Source organism: Artibeus jamaicensis, unplaced genomic scaffold (assembly GCF_021234435.1).
Source record: "Artibeus jamaicensis isolate MK-2021 breed Jamaican fruit bat unplaced genomic scaffold, CSHL_Jam_final scaffold_3151, whole genome shotgun sequence".
Taxonomy (NCBI): domain Eukaryota; kingdom Metazoa; phylum Chordata; class Mammalia; order Chiroptera; family Phyllostomidae; genus Artibeus; species Artibeus jamaicensis.
Genome location: NW_026522037.1, coordinates 2,540,524 through 2,559,631, shown reverse-complemented (window position 1 = coordinate 2,559,631; position 19,108 = coordinate 2,540,524). Strand labels below are relative to the sequence as shown.

General features: G+C 62.2%; 1 protein-coding gene across 1 annotated transcript; it reads right to left on the bottom strand.

The window, feature by feature from the left end:
* Positions 1–430: 430 nt before the first annotated feature.
* FSCN1 (fascin actin-bundling protein 1) lies at positions 431–9,151 on the bottom strand. Its single transcript, XM_037134855.2, has 5 exons — positions 8,214–9,151; positions 2,747–2,903; positions 2,539–2,660; positions 2,141–2,308; positions 431–1,817 (listed from the first exon to the last, which is right to left on the bottom strand). The coding sequence occupies exons 1-5, from the start codon at positions 9,043–9,045 to the stop codon at positions 1,615–1,617; spliced, it is 1,482 nt and encodes a 493-aa protein (XP_036990750.2). The 5' UTR covers positions 9,046–9,151; the 3' UTR covers positions 431–1,614.
* Between the last annotated feature and the right edge of the window lie 9,957 nt (positions 9,152–19,108).

The following is a 19,108-nucleotide window of genomic DNA, read 5'->3' as shown; positions in this document are numbered from 1 at the left end:
CCTCCCACCCAGAGTTGGACCAAGGGTCCTGCTGTGTTGTAAGGACCCACCCTGAGCTGCAAGCTTGGCCATCCTGCCCACTCCTCCCAGGCCCCGTGCCCCCTGGACACCCAACTGGAGGGGGATAGAGTCCCCCGAGCCCCCTTCAAATAGGCCCCTGGTCTGCTGTCAGCTCAGTCTCTGTCTACCCCTAAACATGCAGGCGCAGGCCCACCTGAGTGCCTCCTGCTCAGGCCTGAATGTGGCAGGCTGCCCCTCCCCCACCCCAGCTGCAGCACCCCCACCACTGAGGACCCCACACCTTTGCAAGGTCTGTGTCCCCCCCCCCCCGTTCCTGGAGGTGCCCGGGCTGCTCAGACTGACCCTCAGAGCCCTGGGCCAGGCCCTCCCTGCCGCCTTCACCCCAAAGACACACACAGGCTGGCCTCGGTGCTGGATTTGTGTTATTTTATTTAGCTCTTTCCAGTCCGAAGCTACTATCATGGGTATTTGGAGTTATACAAATGACACTTACAAAAAAATAAAAGGCCAAGACACCCAGAGTGAGATGCATGGTGAGGCGAACCAAGGTGGGGGGAGGGGCTGGCGGGGGGCCCTGGGAGCCAGGGGTCAGGGGCAGGGTGGCTCCTGGCAGGCTCCCAGCTGAGGGTGGCCCCCGGCCTTATCCCGCCCCGAAACCCAGAGTCCAGTCCGACAAGGAGCACCGACCGCGCCGGCCAGAGGCTCTGGCTGAGGCAGTGAGGGGCACAGCACCACCAGGTAGAGACGCAGGCCAGGAAGGGGGACAGGTAGGAGTGCCTGGGGGAGCCCCTGGGCCGGGGCGGGGGCAGATTCTAAATTCCAGGGAGCCTGCCCCACCACTAGTGAGCTGAGGGCACCCAGGCCTGGAGATGCTGTCCCAATACCCTCCCCCCAAGACCCCTTGAGGGCCACTCACGGCTATACCCAGGCTTGCCCGAGCTGCCTCCAACAAAACGTTCCTAACGTTTCTTTAAAAAAAAAAAATACTGATTTGGTCATTTTCTGCTTCCAGTCAGGCCAGGGGGGATGAAAGAGACAGGAGCGGGCCCCAGACCACAGGGACGTGCGGTAGGCAGGCCTGCCCAGGGCAGAGGGGACAGGTGCTGGGCACTCTGGTTCCAGCCCCCTGCCTGTACGGCCCTCCTCCCGATGCAGGGCTGATGCACCGGGATGGGGGCCCCCGAAGGGCTTGGGGGCAGGTGCCCGGCTCCTGGGAAGCTGCGGGGATCTCGGCCAGGGAGGGGGAGTAGGACATTCCAGTTACAGCCTCCACACCCAGGCCCCCAGCCCCCACTGCGCATCGGCCGCTTTGGGAAAATAAGGCTCAGAGTCATCTGAGGTCAGAAGAAAGATGTGCCAGCCTCGCCCACGGCAGAGGAGAGGGCGGAGGGCCACGGTCCACCTGAGGACCAGGCCGCAGCCGCTGACCCACGGGGGAGAGGCCACACAGGCGACAGGTAGGGACACCGTTTTCTCTGGGTTTCCAGTTTGAAAGGCAAGGGGCGTGCCGCCCTCGGCAGCGCCCACCTGGAGGAGGATTAGCAGGAGGGGTCAGGGCAGGCTGGGGACCGGGACGCGGCAGGGTGGCGGGGACTAGTACTCCCACAGCATGGCGGGGTCGATGGTCTCGGCGCAGGCCTTCAGGACCCCCGCGTGGTCCCCCTTCAGGTAGCGCCCACCCACCTTGATGGCCACCTTGTTGTAGTCGCAGAACTCGAAGAAGAAATCAACGGGGGTGTCGCTGCTGCTGGTGACCAAGGAGTCACTGCCCACCGTCCAGTACTTGCCGGTGGAGTCTGGGGGGAGGGGCAAGCCTGTCAGGTCCACCCAGACTTCCCACCCCACCCCTCCAGGATGGGGGCCAGCCCCCGTCCCCCCTTCGAATCCCTGACTCCCCGTCTGCCCTGGCTCGGTCTGGGGTGGGCTGGGAAGTCTCCGTCCTACACAGACAAGAGGGGAAGGGGCTGCTCCTAGTCCAGAGCCCCTGGCGGCTGCAGGACATCTGTCCCCCTGGGGCTTGGAATGGCAGAAGCCCTGTCAGAGGAAGACCAGGCTGAGCCCCACAGTCAGGGCCATGCAGGGCAGGGGGTCCCACCCAGCAATGGCGCAGAGAACCTGCCTTTGATGTTGTAGGCACCGTCGTTGAACTCGAGCTGGAAGACGTCGTAGCTGGAGCGGTTGGCGTCCAGGGTGCCTGTGACCTTGCGGCAGCCAATGAAGCCATGCTCCCCACGGAACACAATGATGGGGCGGTTGATCAGCTTCATGAGGAAGAGCTCTGTGTCCCCTGTCCCAGAAAGGGGAGGGGCTGTGAGCTGGGACACTCAGACTGGCTCAGAGAGAGGGTGGGGGGAGGGCCTGGGGCCACAGAGTGCCAGCCCTGGGCTGAGACTGGGTGGGGACAGTGTAGGGTCACCCAGCTCAGGGCGGGCCACAGGGGGCCTTGGTGAGTGGCCCCGGCATAGTCAGACCACTATGGAAAAGTGGGTCTTGTTGGGGGGGGCCACAGGCAGCTACCTGCTGTCTCCACCGAGGCGGCCAGCTGCCCGTTCTTCTTGGCCGTCACAAACTTGCCATTGGACGCACGCAGGGTGATCCGCCGATCACGCCACTCGATGTCAAAGTAGCAGCTGGCATTCCTGGGCGTGGCAGGACAGAGTCAGGTGGATCCCCCAGGCCCCAGCCCCAGGGGGAGGGGAGTGACCGGGGGGCACAGGGCACTTACTTGGTGGAGGCGGTGGACTGCACGCCCCCGGTGGTCGTCAGCGTCCAGTACTTGCCCGTGTGGGTGCGGAAGGCGCACTTTTTGGTGTCGCGGTCGATCTCCAGCTGGAAAGTCTCCTGGTCGGTCTCTTCGTCCTGATTGGCCGACAGGTCCATACCTGGGTGGGGGAGAGCCTGCAGCTGGTACCGGGCCCTGTGGCCCCAACCAACCAACGAGCTCCAGCCTGCAAAGCAGAGACCAGACCCTGGGACAGGCAGGGCCACCCCAGGAGCAAAGCTGCTCCTCTGGGTCCAAGTGACTTTCTCTGATGAGAGAACTGACCCCTTCCAACACACCCGCTGCAGGAAGACACCGTGGAGCCGGCAGGGGAAATCGTCCTGTGGCCCGTGGTGAGATACAAACGATTAACTGTTGTTAATTGTGTTGTGGTTGTGCAAGAAAACGGCCCCTTTTTTTTTTAGAGATATAGACGGAAGCATTTCCTGATGAGATGCCCTGGTGTCGGGGAGTTGCTCTAACTTCAACCAAACCCAGGGCCACACGGAGGGATGGGGACCCCAGCAGAGCGTGGCTCCCGCACCGGGGTTAGGCTTGCAGATCGAGCCCCGCGAGCGCGGGTTCGCGCAGGAAATTTAGGGAGCGCGCAGACACACAGACGTGAAGCCAAGCCGCGTGAACCCTGGACAGCACTGGGACCCGGGGGGGCTGCTGCTTCCGAACATTTAGCCTCCCTGTATGTCTTCATTTGCATATGATTTGCATTTTTGCATACCAGGGTGGAGCCTCCAGTGAAAACCTGGACCTGGCATCTTTGACCCAACAGAACCAATTAATTCACACCCCCCAGCCCCTGGGTTCTCAGCCCACAGGCACAGGACGCTGCACAGAGCGCTGGCTGCTGGGCAGGGGCCTGCCCACGGGTCACTCTCTGGGCCTTGATGCCTTAGGAAGTTGAGACATGATGGTAGCATCCAATGTCCCTTCAGACAAGGAGCACATGCGCCCTAGGACCCCTCCTACTTCTCAGCCACGGCTCTGAGGGCCTGAAAGGTGCCATCCCCTTCTTAACCAGTGACATGCCCCCCCCTCAGTACCAAGGGGTGGGGACCTTTATCCCCACCTCGCAAAGAGACTGAGGCAGGGAGGTACTGTCCTTGCCCAAGGTCACGAAGAGAAAGCAAGGGCACTGGTGGTTCTCAAGAGGGTGGTGGACACCCTCAGCCCCCCGTCCAGCCCTCCCTCCTCTCTCTGGACTAGCAGCCATGCCATGACCTCTGTGGGTCTCCCAGGGCCCTGAACCAGGCCCCCAGCCCCGCCCCCAATGTCAGGGGTGGTGAGCTGGATGGACCATCATGGCCCAAGGCAGCACTGGGTCAGGACAGCGTCAGCAGGGGCTGGGTCCGCTGACCACCAAGCCACCACCAGGAAGGACGTTCCTGAAGCCACAACGGAGAGCAGAGCTGGGTGCTGGGGTCCGCTCCCTGCTCAGAACTCCCCCAGCACACTGGCCAACCTGCTCCTCCCCCACGGCTACAAGAGGAGCCACGCCCCTGCTCCGCCAAAACCCATCCGGTGGCCCGCAGCCCGGCCAGGGGCACAGCCTGCCCAGGGCATGCATGGTGGTCTGGCCCAGGGCAACGGTGGCACAGACAAGGGGGAAAGCCCCTCTGGGTGCACCCCAGCAGCAGAAAAGCCAGAGGGGACTTCTCAGAAAGAGAGCAAAGGGGGCAGGGAAGGGACCCGGAACAGAGGTCAAATCTCTGGACAGCCTCACCAGCCCGGCACAGACACTGGGCACTCACCAGCCCACAAGGAGCTCAGGGGGCAGGCGCACTGAACTGGAGCCCTGGGGCATCACTAGCAGCTGCTTCCCCAGAGCAACAAAGGGAAGCGCCACAGTGCCCGGGGGCAAAACGGCCACCATCAGCTCCCTTGCTCAGACCCCATGAGCCTGGCTGTGGCCAGAACTGGGACGGGTGTGGCAGAAAGGCCCAGGCCAGCCAGGGCCCCAGAGCGGGGGCCAGGCGGCACCCTTGGACGGGCCCCTTCCTATCGCTCGGTCTCTGCGTCTCTCTTGGCCCATGGAAAGGGCCCGGTCTCTCCACCCTGCCAGGAGGCCCAGGGGTTTGGGGGCCTAGTGTGGCTGGGGTAAGGGGAGTTGCCCCCCAACCCCCAGCAAGGCCCCTCCTGGTTCCAAGGCCAGGCCCAGACAGAAAAGGCCCCTCTTGGCCTTGGAGTCTCTAATTAGAGCCGGGTTACCATGGAAACAGCGTTTTCTTTGGGATTTTTCTTTTCAACAGCAGCACAGAAAGCCTGAGTCACGGGCCCACAGCAGCCCTGGGGAGGAAGGAGGTGTGGGGCTCAGTGGAGCCCACGGGCCCACCCCCCCACCCCCAGAGAGGCACCTGGAATGGGTAGTGCCCATCCCCCTCAGCCCTAGCAGTTCCCAAACTCCCCCCACTCCCATTCAGTTTAGGGGAGGAGGGGTCTGAAGCCTGTGGCCAGTCACTTTCCCCATTCCCTGACCCCTTCGAGTCCCTCCTCCATCCTCACAGAAGCCCCTCCCCAGGCCCCAGATGCCCCACCTCATAGGAAGAACTCTTACACATCCTGCAGAGCCCAGTTTGACCGGCCGTTCCTCAGCCTGCCAGCCTGGCCTTTGGGCGGCTGGGACAGGGCCCTTCCTCAGTGGGGGACCCCCCAGGCACAGCTGGCCAGGTGCAAGGAGGCTGTGAGGGCCACTGGAACACGGGGGTGCAGTGCTGCCTGGGGTCTGGCTGGAGCCTGGGGCAGGTGAGGGTCCCAACCAAGGAAGGGGAAGCGCTGCCCCTCCGTGCCCCTGCCACCCCCACCCCTGCCCAAGCCCTGTCCTCAGTGTGGTCACAGCCACTCCCTTTCCCAGGACCTGGGAAGGACACCTGCCCTCTGCTTCTCACGCCCGCTCTCAGGCACCGGGACCCCGCTCCCCACTCCCAGGCGGCCAACCCGGGCTCTGTTGGCGGCTCTGACGGCCTCTTCCCGGAAACACAGCCTGGCTGAAAACGTGCCCTGGCACCAGCCCTGCACAGATGGGGAAACTGAGGCAGGAGAGCAGGCTGCAGCTTCAGCAGGGAACACCCCACCCCCACTGGGCCAGTCGCTGCAGGATGCGGGGATGAGTCACGTCCCCCCAGGCCAGGATGCTCCTCCTTCCTGGCTGGAGTTTCCCAGCGGTTCCCCAGCATGTGTCGGAAGCAGCCTCCTTTGCCACGCAGGCCCGTCCAAAATGGCCTCGGCAGATGCACACCCACCTGGTGCCAGCTCAGGGTCCTCTGGTCGTTCTCCATCCCACCAGGAAGACCCAAGTCAGCTAACGTGACAATGAAGTGAAGACCCCAATATCTGAAGCCTACGGAGCCCCAGTATCAGCTCCCAAAGCCCCCTCCCCCAGTTCCACATCCCCCTAAACTCACAGATGAGCCAACACCCCTCTCTTGGCTCAATTTCCGCTATTCGTGCCCCGTCCGCCTGAATCACATCATGAAACCCCCTAGCAAGCTTTACTAGAGAGGAGCGGGCATGCGTCCAGGCTCGGGAGTAGCTGCCAAAAACACCCTTGAGCTTACTCTGGGCGTTCTGCTCCTTCTCGCCTCGGGGCCTTTGCACAAGCCGCAGCCGGTCCACACACTGATTCATGCTACCTCTAGTCATCTTTCAGGCCAGCCCAAGCGTCTGCCTCAGGAAGTGACCTCCCTCCATCTCATCTGGAACCCCTATGTCCTTCCTGGACCCCAGGCCTTGGCTTGACACCTCCAGGATATCGATTATGTCCCAGGGAGAACCCCAGCCCCACCAGGGAAGGACCTGGGACATGCCTACTTGTTCGCCAGCCAGGCCTCAGCATGTCTCAATTGACAGGGGCTCAGTGTCCACGGCACAGGTGGGGAGCCCTATCCCACCCAGTACTGTGTGAGACCAGAAGGGGAGGCCCACGCGGGCCCCAGAGGTGGGGAGGCACCAGGGGGCCCAGGTAGGAGCCCACCCTAGAGTTCAAAAGGCCCAATTCTGCATGCTGCTTCCCAGCTGTGTGACCTCGGGCACATGGCTTCACCTCTCTGGGCAGAACCCACCCATCTGTGGGGAGGAAGCCCTCTGCCCACGCCCACCAGCGAACTCAAGCACAAAATCATGGCCCCTGTGACCGGAGCCCCCTCGGGAGAGTGGCCATCAGGAGGGGGGCACTCTGGGCTCTCATCCACCCATCTCCAGAGGCGGGGTCCGCTTTCCCATCCTGGGGAGGAAGACCCCAGAGGTCCCCCGCAGTGGGCCTCTGGGCTGCCAGGAATCAGCTGCCTTCGCCTCCAAAGGAGGGGCGGGGCCGCCAGAAGGAAGAGAAGCCGCCAGGGGGGGAATCTGAGGAGGGAAAGAGGGGGGCTCACTTCTGCTAGGAAATGGCTAGACCAGCGGGAGGCCCGGGAGGACAGGACGAGCTGCAGCCAATTGTTCTAGGCCCGAGCCTCGGGGCGGGTTCACTCGAGGGCAGGGGGCTTCCCGAGGGATCCGAGCTCCCGCCGAGGCCGCCCTCGGACGCCCGCGGGGCCGTGCGCACCCGCCCGGGGACGCCGGACTGGCTCAGGGCGGGGTGCCTGGCAGGCAGTCATCCGGTCGGGGGCGCGAGGAGAGAGGCTCCGGACCCAAGCGCTAGGTTCGGGAGGACGTGAATGGGGGTCCTCAGCAGGGGGGACCCGCAGAAATATGATTCCTCTCCCCACCCGCCCCGCCGCATCTGGTTTTCCCATCTGCAGAGACCAAGCAGGACAAAGGGGGCGAGGGAGGGCCCAGCCGAGGAACCCGCCCCCCTGTTCACAAAGGCCGCGGCCTCCAGCGAGGGCAGAGGCGGGAGGAGGGGCTGGGGGGAAGGGCAGACACTCGGGGCCCCCTCCCCAGCAGAGGCCAACCACTCCTGACAGCAAGAGGTGGAGAAAGGCCTGGAGAGCGGGGAGGTGGAGGGCACCCCTCAGAGATCAAAGCCTTCCCTCCCGCCCTCAAAAGGCGGCCCCTGGGGTTTGGGGGCGCGTTCGGGACTTGTTGCGACCCTCGCCTCCGCCCTGGAGCAAAAGGCCTGCTGACGGGGGAGGGGCTCGAGGAAACAGCCGATCCGAGGGACCAGCTGGCGCGGGGAGAACCCAGAGTGGGCAGGGGGGCCGTAATGGCACCGAGGGCGGCGCATCCGCGGGGCCTAAGATCCCCAAACCCAGCGGGGTGGGGGTTCTGCAGCGGCGCTCGAAAGTGAGCAAAGCCCCACCCCTCGCCCCCTCGCTCCAGGCCTGAGCGCAGGTCCCGCGGCGGGACGGGGCCGGCCTTCGTGTCTGGCGGGGGCGCCGTGGGGAACTGCAGCGGCGGCGAGAAAGGGCGGGAGGCTGGAAGGCTGGGGGTGGGGTGCGCTTTGTGCAGGGACCCGGGAGGCGGGGGCGACGTCCCCACTCACCCTGGCGCGTGGACACGTTCCTCTCGTTGGCGGCCTGCAGCACGACCTGGGCGCAGCTCTGCTCCAGGGCGAAGAGCTCGTCCTTGCCCACCTTGGTGGCCTTGCCGGCCTTGAGCGTGCCGCTGGGCCCGGACGGCGCCAGGTAGCGGCCTTCGCAGTCGCGGAAGGCCACCTTGCCGGAGCGGAATTCGAGAGTGTAGCCCGTGGCGGGCTCGGGGCGCGCCACCAGGCGCCCGTCGTGGCGCAGGAAGCGGTGGTCGGAGGTCTGCACGCTGTAGCGCTGGTCCTGGAAGGCCAGCGTGATGAGCGAGTCGACGCCCCAGGGGACGTCGCGGTCCACCGCGATCTCGTCCGCCGGCCTCGCGCTCAGGTGTGCGTAGCGCTTGCGGGTCAGACTGTAGATGTTGACCTGCGGGTGCATGGCGATGTGCACGCTCCACTTCTCGGCCGGCGACACGGTCTGCGCGAAGCACGACAGGCGGTCCTCCGTGCCGCCGAAGTAGCGCCGGTGCGCCTCGGACTGCAGCGACCAGCGGCCGTCGTCGTGCGCCACGATCAGGAAGCGGCAGTCGGCGCCGGGCACCTCGCGCTCGCAGGTCACGTTGCCATCCTTGTCTGCCGCCAGGTAGCGGCCCAGGTGGCTACGCAGGCACACGGCCGCGCTGCCCGCCTCGTCGGGCGGCTGCTCCAGCGTCCAGATCTGCTTCTTCTTCAGGCTGCTGGCCGATGCGTTCACCTTGAACCCGAACGCCTCGGCCGTCAGGTACTTGTTGCCGCAGTTGATGAGGCCGAACTGGATCTGCACCGCCTCGGTCGTGCCGTTGGCAGTCATGGTGGAGGCGGGCGGCGGGCCCCGGCGCGGCCCGGGAGGTCGGTGGCGGGTCCCCGCGGCAGCTCGCGATTTCTTTGTTCGGCGACTGCGAGCCGGCGCGCACCCTCCGCTGCGATCCACAAAGCCGGCTGGGGCGCCCGGCCGCTTTATAGGCCGGGTGACGTCAGCGCCAGCAGGCCCCGCCCCCGGCTCGCCGCGCGGCTCGGCGTGGGAGGGGGCTCCGAGCTGGAGGGGGCGCTCTCCGCCGCGCTGGGGCCCCGAGGGGCGCGGGGGGCGCCTCAGTTCCCGGTGTCCTCGCTTTCTGCCCGGCGGACCTCTGTAGCCTCCCGTCTCGGCCGCCACCCCAATGCCACGGCCGCACCCCCGCAGCGCCGCAGCCCGACGACGCACCCGGAGCCCTGGGCAGACCCCTCGGAGGCCCCCAACCCCAAGCCTGCCATGGAGGAGAGACAAGCTGGGTTTGAGGTTGTGACAGAGACGTTGTAACGGGGGGAGGCTGTCCGGAGGCAGCTCGGAGGAGGTGATCTTAGAGCAGAGCCTAGAAGGAGCCGAGAGGAGCCCCTGCAAGGGCCTGTGGGTCATGGGGTGGGGTCGGGTGAGGTCCAGGACAGGAGCTGGGGAGGGGTCTGCAGGCCCAGCTCGCCCAACCCAGGCCTTGCAGTAAGCCCCTCCCGAGGGGCGCTGTGGTTCCCGGAGGCCTCGCTCCCAAGTCGCCGCCCTGAAGGCCACCCAGACCCCTCCCAGCGGCCCAGGCACACAGCCTGGCTGGGCCGAATAGGTCTCCTTGGCAGGGACCTCGGACCTCAACAAGTGACCAGCGTTCCCATGGCGGGGACTCAAAAGCCTTAGGATTGTGGCCTACGAGGCAGCGGGAGGAGCAGAGCATTGTTTTGCTGGGTGGCACAGCCCTGGTCGGTGCGGCTCTGGGATCCCAGCCCAGGTCCCACTTCTAAGGCCTGGGTGCCTCCCACCCTACACCCCAGAGCCCGTCTTCCCAGGAGGCTGCGCTAGCACAGGGCCTGTGGGCGCGCGCCAGGGACACCCTCATCCTTCGGAAACCCAACTCTCCACCCTGCATCAAAGGGGACACTTCCGCTCTGGCTGGGTGTGCAGGTGGTTAGAGCACCTTCCCAAAAGGGCAAGGTTGTGGGTTCGATCCTCAATCAGGGCACAGACAAGATTTGACCAGTGAAGGCATGAGTACGCAGGGCCACCATCCATGTTTCTCTCTGTTTCTGTCTGTCTCTCTCCCTTCCTCTCTCTCTCTCTGAATCAGTAAATTAAAAATAAGGTGGGGGGAGACATTCCTACAGACACCGCCTCACCCGGTCCAGGAACACTTCCCCTCTCTGAGCCTCTCTGAAGGCCAACACTTCGTCTGGGACATTCCCCGCGTGCCGGGCGGGCCCCTGGAATGCCAGCACCACCACAAGCTGCCCACAAGGTCTCCGGGCAGAGGCGGCGGGCACCAGGCTGGGCCCCAGCTGGCCTGGCCAGTCAGAACCCGTGCTTCCCCCCAGGAAACCCCCTGCAGGGAGTTTTGTTTTCCAGGGGGACACGGTGTGACCTTCTCAGCCCTGGGCTGGCACACCGGGTCGAGTCTCCTCCCACAAAGCACACCGGCTGCAAAGCCAGGAGATCGAGTCTCTCGATTTGAGGTCATCTCATAGGCTTGAAACTCAGAGTCTCCTTGGCTGTGTGACTTAGGCAAGTTACTTAACGTCTCTGAGCCTCAGTCTCCCCTTTTGTAGAAGGGATACAAATCCCCCACTTGGGGTGGCAGAAGAGTCCCTGGGGGGGGGCACTCTCAGATGCTGTTTCTGAACGTCCTCTGGGCCCAAGGAGGCCTGTGTCTAATTAGGAAGACCCCAAGCCTCTGGCCCACCACCTAGAGTCCCAGTGAAGGGGGCGGAGTAACAGCAGGCTTTTAGGGAAAGCCGTAGGGCGCCAGGCTGGGTGCTGGCAGTGTGGCTGGAGGTTCTGAGAGCCGGATTTTTTTCCAAATGGACAATGCATTTCCATAGTTCAAAAATCCAAGAATATCAGAAGGCCTCCACTCCCATCCCCGCTGCTCGAGTCGTTTCTTGTGTTCGCCTTTCTTTACCCAGACGAGCAAGCATGGGTGGGTTGCTTACTCTTTCCTCCATTTTTAAACAATATTTTCAATGCTGCTTTTGTCACCTGATGTATCTTAGCACAGTTTCTGCCTCAGCACATCAGTGGCGGTCTTGTTCTTTTTCACAGCTGCATAATATTCCAAGGGCTTGCTGCACCAGGTTTATTTAACTGGTACCATGTGGGCAGACCCCTGGGTTGCTGCCGTTGATGCCCTGCTTTGGCCAGAAGCCCCTCCCGACAGTGAAGCTCTCAACCTCAGACCTGCACTGTTTTTCCTGCTTCTCTTTGCCTGGCAATGGCCCATGCACCGTGTAAAAAAGGAAGGCTTGAATGCTTTTGCTGATGGGGAGCTCACTACTCTTTGTCCATGGCAAGTATAGGTCAAGGCCACCTGACTCTGGTGTTTGATCTTGACTTTTGCGCTGGGTGCACCCCGAGATTTCATTTCAGACAGCCCCTGCTCATCAATGATGAGTGCGGGGAACTCTCCGAGGCTGCTTGGCTGGGGAGAAAGTCTTTCAGTCCCCAAGGCTCGGGAAACTGGATTCAGAACTGGCTGAGCAGCCCTTCCCAATGGCCTCATTTCTGTCCCCAGATCAGGCAGCAGGGAGCCCAGTGGCCGGCCTGGGAGTGGGTCAGGCCTGGCCCCAGGCATGCCCTCGTTCTGGGGCAGCTCAGGTGGCGCCTGGGTTCCCGTGGGGCCCAGGGACGTCGTGTCCATGTTCCCATCCTTCCCCAGAGGGACCCAAGGCAGGGCCTGCAAAGAGGACCGTGTGACTTCTTCACTGGACACAGCGGTGCCCAGTGTAACGGAGACTCGGGGAAGGCCAGAAAAGGGACCCCGAATGTTTTTTGACTGATTGGTGGATGGCCACCAGGGCAGTGTTGATATTTCAGTGTGGAGATGCAGAGCTCTATTTCTGACGGTTTTGGTTTTGTTTGCTTTTGGCTTGGGTTTTTTTTTTTTGCTCTGTGCCTTGCTTCCAGGCCTCAGTGACTGGTCCCAGCGAATCCCCTGTCTCCACGGCGACTCCCAGCCCTTTCTCGGGGCCTGTGGATGTCCTCGGAATCCCACTGTGCTTCCAGCTGGACCCCGGAGCGAGCCGGCCCGGACCCCTGGGCCCTCCACCTGCCTCAGAGCCAGGCCCTCTCACTGGGCCAGGGCTGCGCAGGCCCATGCGGGGCCTCCAACCCCGTGGGCGCCTCCTTGCAGGAATCTCCTTCAGGACCCACTCTCCCAGCTGCAGGGAACTTCGTGTCCCAAGAACTGAGCCCAGGGTCCCACCAGCCTCTGGGACCCCTCCCACTGGACTCTGCCCTCAGGGGGCAGAGTCTGGCTGTGGGGGAGGCAGCTCTGACTTCACTAAGATTGTGAGGTCTCCAGGCACTGTGCCAAGGGCCGTATCTGTTTAAACTTCCAACGAGCTTTTGTCTCGTCTTTACACAGATAAGGAGCCTGGGAGCTGAAGAAACTAGACCCAGCGGAGAGCAGATTGCTGCCCCCTGGGGCTGGGGGCGGGGCTGGGGGCGGGGCTGGGGTGCAGCTGCCCAGTGGGATGGGTTCCTTTGGGGGGCATGAAAATCTTGTAGACCTGGGTAGACGTGATCACACGACACTGAAAGTCCCAGATGCTACAGAACTGTACACTTCAGTGGATTGAGCACCAGCCTGCGAACCAAAAGGTCACCAGTTCTGTTCCCAGTCAGGGCACAGGCCTGGGTTGTAGGGCCAGGTCCCCAGCAGGGGGCACTCACTCGAGAGGCAACCACACACTGATGTTTCTCTCCCTCTCTCCAGCCCTTCCCCTCTAAAGATAAATAAATAAAATCTTAAAAAAAAAAAAACCCTCCATCAATCTTATAGACAAAAAAAAGGAACACAACTACATCACACAGTTGGGAGCTGACAGAAGGACTCGAACCCAGGTCTCCCCCAGTCAGCCGTGCGCTCACAACCCAGCCAGACACAATGAGCAGGGGTGGCGCCTCTGGCCGCGCACCCCCTCCCTGCTGGTGTGTTCTGAGTCTCCCCGTTGGAGCGGCCCCGCACCTGCTCCTTCCTGGGCACCCTCCACCTGCTGGGCGTCTCACATGCGCCTCCCCCCTCCCCGGCCCCGCCCGTCAGCACCAGTGCGATGCTGGAAACCTCACCTCGCCCGATCTCTGTCCAATTTTGTGGTGGGTCACTCAGACGCCAGGGTTGGGGGTCCCCTGGGTGGCGGCGGGCGACTCACAGCCCCTGTCACTCCCAGGAGCTTCCTGCCAGCATCATTAGAGCTCGGTGATAAAGGGGAACTGGACCATGTCCTCTCCCAGCCTCAGTTTCCCTTTTCTCAAAAGGAGACTGTGGCCCAGGTTTGTGCAAGAGCCTGCTGCAGGCCAGAGCCTGTGAGTGGCCGTGGTCCTGCTGCCTCTGCGGTCCCCTCAGTGCAGCTCGGTGCAGCCTGCGCCTCCCATGGTGCCTATCCCGTGGGAAGAAGCGATTCCAGAGCCAGACTCCCAGCAGGCCTGGCTGCCCTGCTGACTGGTGGGACCAGGCCAGCTGTGTGCCACCCAGGGCCACCGGCCATGTCCCAGCACTGTCAGCTCAAAGCCAAGGAAAGCAGGATAAGGCCAACACCCCATCGGCCCATCTCTGCAATCACCCTGCCAATCTCTGTGCCATCAGGTCACAAATAGGGAAACTGAGGCATGGATGGAACAGAGGCTCTGGCCGAGCTTTAAAGAGCAATGCACAGTTTTGGGGGGCCCTGGATTCATGGCTCTAGTCAGATTTGCCAAGATATTTGTGACCCCTCAAAACTGTGACCCCCCAAACTGTGACCCCTGTCCCTAAACTCTGACCCCTCAAAGGCGTGAACCAAACTGGTGAGTGCCCAGGGCATTGCCCCCGTGACGGATGAGCTGCTGTCGGGAGCAGAGGGCCCTTGAGTTGGCCCTGAGCTCCAGGAGGCGGCACTGCCCCTGTGGGTAGAGAGGTCAGCAGGTCAGAGTTGGCGCTGGAGCCAAAGGGCAACCTCTGGCCCACCCTGTGTCTGTTACTGAACATGCGTCCCCAGAAATCGTCTCCCTGTCACCCTTCTGGGCGGTGAGGCCCTGAGGGGAGGCCTGCATTGGCCTCCGCGGGCAGCTCAGAGGCCCCACCTGGCCGTCCACTTGCCCCCAGAGCGGCAGATGTCGGCCGGCCCCGCTCCAAGGCCGAGTGTGGTTTGCAAAGTGGAGCCGTGGTGGCGGGTACCTGGCAAGTAAGTGCCTGGCTAATTAAGAGGACATTAGCGCCCTGGGCAGAGCTCACTCCTGCCAAGATGTCCTTGCCAGGAGCAGGCCGGGTCCCTCAGCCGAGGAGAGGCCGCCGGCTAGTGCCAAGCCTCAGCCCCGCTGCTTGCACCAGGCCGCCGCCCCACTCCTGCTCTGGACACCTGCAGCTGCCCTCGGGGTCCTCCCACCCCTTCACCAGTGACCAGAAGACCCCAGCAGGACAGGCCGTCTCTGGCCTCAGCTCCGTGTGTGGAATGGCAGGGTCACCCATTCCTCCGAGAGCTGGCACCGAGCCCTCCCGAACTCGGGGTCTGGGGGCCCCGGTCCATTGCAAGGACAACAGCCTGCTGTCCCCAGGTCATCGAGTTCCGAGCTGTTCCGACCACCTGCGGGTGCTCAGAGGCCGGAATAACAAGCAGCAGCTCTCATGGGTGCGTCGCCTCAACCTCCACCCTCGTGGCCTCCGATCCAGCCCCACGGCAGCCAGGCAGCTTCCTCAGTGGCAAATCCGGTCCTTAAGACCCTGTACCCTAGTTTGGGGGCTGGGGCAGCCTGGAGGAAAAAGGGCTTTTATTTTTGCCAGAAATCGCAGAGCCCCAGCCAGGGCACCTTTTATGCACCCAGAGGAGGCCAGCGGGATTCCGTCCTCAACTCAGGCCGTTCAGGGACCCTTTGGGGAAACTCCCTCTCGGTCAAGATGCCTTCAATGCAAAACACAGGGAACGATGACCCAGCTGCTTCAACAAGGCCATCAGTTATGACGAGAAACAAGAAGTCCTGAGGAGGGGAGTTTCCTGGGCTGGGTAACTCTGACATTAGCTGGGAAAGACCCTGGAAACTCCCCCCACTGCTCACTCTGCCCTCCTTATTGTCCTTATGGAGGCGGCTTTGCCCTCAGGAGGAGCCCCTCCAAGTCACAAGGCAGCTGCCGGGGCTCCGGACATCACATCTTCCCAACATTTTCTAACCTAGGCTTTTGACAACTCATGAACCCCTTTTCTGTATCACGTTTTTCAGTGTGTAAGACAAAACACATTCGACTGCAGAGGAAATCAATTCCACTGATATTGTCGACGTCCCGTTTGACTGGCGTGCTGATATACGCGCTTCTGATTAACGCATTGAATGACAGCCTCCAGTGGCGGGTGTAAGAGCCACTGTGATTTGATCTAAATGCTGCAATAATGCAAAACAGTCTGTCGGCGACAAAGCCACAGGCCCTGCTGGGGTTTGTCGCTCATGTTCCTGAAGGAGAGAAATGCTGACTTCTGCAAGTGACAAGGTGTGAGGGTTTCCTCCTCCAAGTTCACAGGCTCCAGACTTCCTCGGCTCCTGGTGGAGGACTGGTTTTGTAAATCAAAGGAGCCTGTCCTCAAGCCACCCAGCCCACCTTCCCTCCCTTCTCAGCCCCCCAAGCCACGCCCCCTAGAATGACCAGAAGGTCCAGTAATTCCACAGCTGGATTTCTACCCACAGGAGCTGACAGCAGGGACTCAGGAGGTGTGTGCACACCTGGGTCCCACTGCCGGTGCCCGAAGGCGGAGGCAACCCAGTTGCTCTGGGAGGGAGGGACGGAGAAGCAAAATTCGGTGGAGGCTGACGGCAGAGTGGCATCACCCTTAGGAGCAAGACAGGCCTCTCACACAGGCCGCAGCACGGAGGACCGTTGAGGACATTCAGTGAGTGACATACGCCAGTTACACCAGGACGAATACTACACCACAGTCCCATTTATATGCGGCCCCTACAGGAGTCGCATTCAGAGAGAGAAAGTAGAAAGGTGGGTGCCAAGGGTGGGGGGAGAGGCGGGTAAATGGGACCTCGTGGGCGAACCGGTGTGGCTGGAGTCGGTGACTCACGGAACCACCACCGCAGCGGTGGAGACAGCGGGGGCCCGGAACAGGACCCACAGCCAGCTCTCGGGGCCGGGAAGCTCGGACTCACACGCCCAGTCAGTTTGGACAACGGTGCCAGAGGAACGCAAGTCCACACGTGGTTGAGAAAACAGTCACCTGGAGGGGCAGTGAGGTGGGGCACAGCTCGGGGCTCTGGTCCTAGCCCACTCACCAACTTCTTTTCTGAGCTCAATTTTGTCATCTGTGAAATGGGCACAACACAGACTCCCTCGTGGGGGAAATGTCCTGAAAACCCTGACACGTCCGCTGGAGGGACTTGTCAGCGGAGGGGGGGTCTCGGCCAGCTGGCATTGAGCTGGGTGCAGGGAAGGGCAGTGAGTGTCCGGGAGGCGGAGCCCCGCAGGTCGGAGGGCACGGGAAGCCCCCAATGGTTGGAGTAGGAGAGGCAGCGGCCTGGGCCGATGGAGGAGGAGCAGACCAGTGAACGCACAGAGGGTGAGTCAGCATGGTGGCGGGGAGCCCCAGATTCTGAAGGTCACAAGGGCAGAGTGGGGCCCAGAGGATGTGCCTGGAAAGCAGTTTCTGTCTGGGGTGAAGAACTTTGGCACCATACGTGGGCCCGGCAGTGGGGAGCGGGAGCTGGGCCAAGATAGCCCTTGGGAGCCACAGCCTGCTGACATGGAGGCCACGCGGGGCTGGGCCCCACTGTCCCTGGCTGCCACCCCCCTCACACCCACCCCACGAGACTGTTGGAAAGGAAGGCAGCTGATGGGAAGAAGGGGGTGCAAGGCCCATAATGTCCCCAGAGGCCACTTCCCCCCGCCCAGCAACTGGGCCAGCCCCGGCAGGGCAGGGCAGGGGCTCGTAGGGGCCAGCGGTTGGCAGGGTTCCAGCCTGGTCTGTGGCCCAGTTATGGGATTTTCTGGTAAAACCAAAAGAGTAAAACCGTAACAGAGGGGCCCTTTAAAGCTGCTTCCCCCCACCCCACCCCCATCCACGCTCCAGGCTCTGAAAGCACCCGGTCTGGTGCTGGCCTGGAGGTTCCCCTTTCGTGCCCCAAGCACCAGGAGCCTAGCTGCAGCGCGTCCGGCGTTCAGGGTGCCTGCCCCCTGCCATCTGCCGGCCATCCAGCCCTGGGTCTCCGTCCACCCTGAGCGGCGGCTCTGAGAAGGGAAACGGGACTCAGAGAGGTGCAGTGACTTGCTCAGGGTTGCCCAGCCCATCAGGGTGAGGCCCGGTCCCAAACCCAGGTGCTGTGAGGAGACCCCAGGTCTGGTTCCCAGCGCCTCCCTTTCCCTCTGTTCCTGCGTGAGTGCTGTCCCAGGAGTCCTGCCACCAGCTCCACGGGTGAGTTTCCTGTGGCTGCCGTAACAAACGGCCACAAAGAAGTTGGATTCGAAGAAAACAAATTTACCTGTGAGCTCCCCGAGGCCTGAACCAGGCATCATGGAGTCTACAGGCCCCGTCCAGGACCTGGCTCCTGATGTTCCCCATGAGTGTGTGGTCAGGTGAGGGCCAGGGCTGGCTGGGCCGGCAGGAGCCAGCACGTGCTGTGAGACCCCATGCTCGCGGAAGTTCAAGAACAGTCCAGCTGGTCTGGTGGGGGCAGCAGCCAAGAGACCCCGGGGGAGGTCCTGGCCTAGGAGAGCACACTCGAGCGGGCTTTTGGGGGCTGGGAATATTCTGTACCAGCCCCAGAGATAAGAGCTTTAAATGCTCTGCAGCCAAATGAGTAAAAATAAACGAGGAACATCTATTTTAATCATGTATTTTATTTAACCCATTAATATGTCTAAAATATGGTCATTTCAACTTGTAGTGAACTTATAAATTATTGAAAAATTTTAGGTTCTTCTCCCCCCACCCCTGAACTAAACGGAGTCCCCCACTGGAGGGGTCCCCACGGGATGACATTTGGGTCAGGACACACACCTCAACACACACAGAGTTGTATGGAAGCTCTGTGCACTTCGGGTGTGTTAAGCCTTAATTTAAAAAAAAAAAAAAAAAACACCTGAAAGAAAAACATTCTCCTTGTCAGTGACCGAGTCCTAGAGTCTGGGCAGGGCCTTCAGTGACCTGGGGGCAGGGCTCAAGGTGCAGAGTGACTGGGACCAGAGCCCCCTGCTTGCCAGCTACGGGGTGGGCTCTCCGGCAAGGGCGGGGGATGGCTGTCCCCCCAGACTGCATTCCAGAGGCTGTGATTCCACCCAGTCCGGCCCCTTATCTCCGAGCACAGCCGGCCTATTGTCTCGGGAAGGAAGGGAAGCCGAGAGGACTGGAGGCCTCTCTGCAAAGGCTGCCCTGCCCAGCCTTGCCCAAGGCGCCCCCCCTTTTCTGTCCCCTACCCGCCCTCTCCAGCCTCGTGAATGTCTCAGTCTCTAGACCCAGACAAACACGGGGCCCCAGAAACACCCGGCACCCCTCCCAGGCAAGGTTCTACTGGGAGACGTGTAGGAGAAACGTTGTGTTGTGTTAAAGCGAAAGGAAGCGCATCAGTAAGCGGGCAGTAAAATGCACCCTCAGCAGATAAAGCAAGAAACGAGGAATATCTCTTCCTGCCTCTTCCCGTCCTTTCCTTTCCCTTCCAGAAGGACTGAGTCCTCCTAAAGCCATTAGAGATCCAGGCACAGGGTGGGGGAGCCAGGGTGCCTGCTGGAGGAAGTGGGATGTGCAGGCGTGGGGTGGTGGGCTCGGGGAGGCGAGGCAGGAGGGGGTGGGGGGCGTGTCCAGGCAGTAGCAGGAAGGGGCCACACCCAGGAGGAGTGAGGAGGCAGTGGCGCTGTGAACCCGGTGCTCGCGGTGCTCGCTGGGGACTGAGATAACGAGCA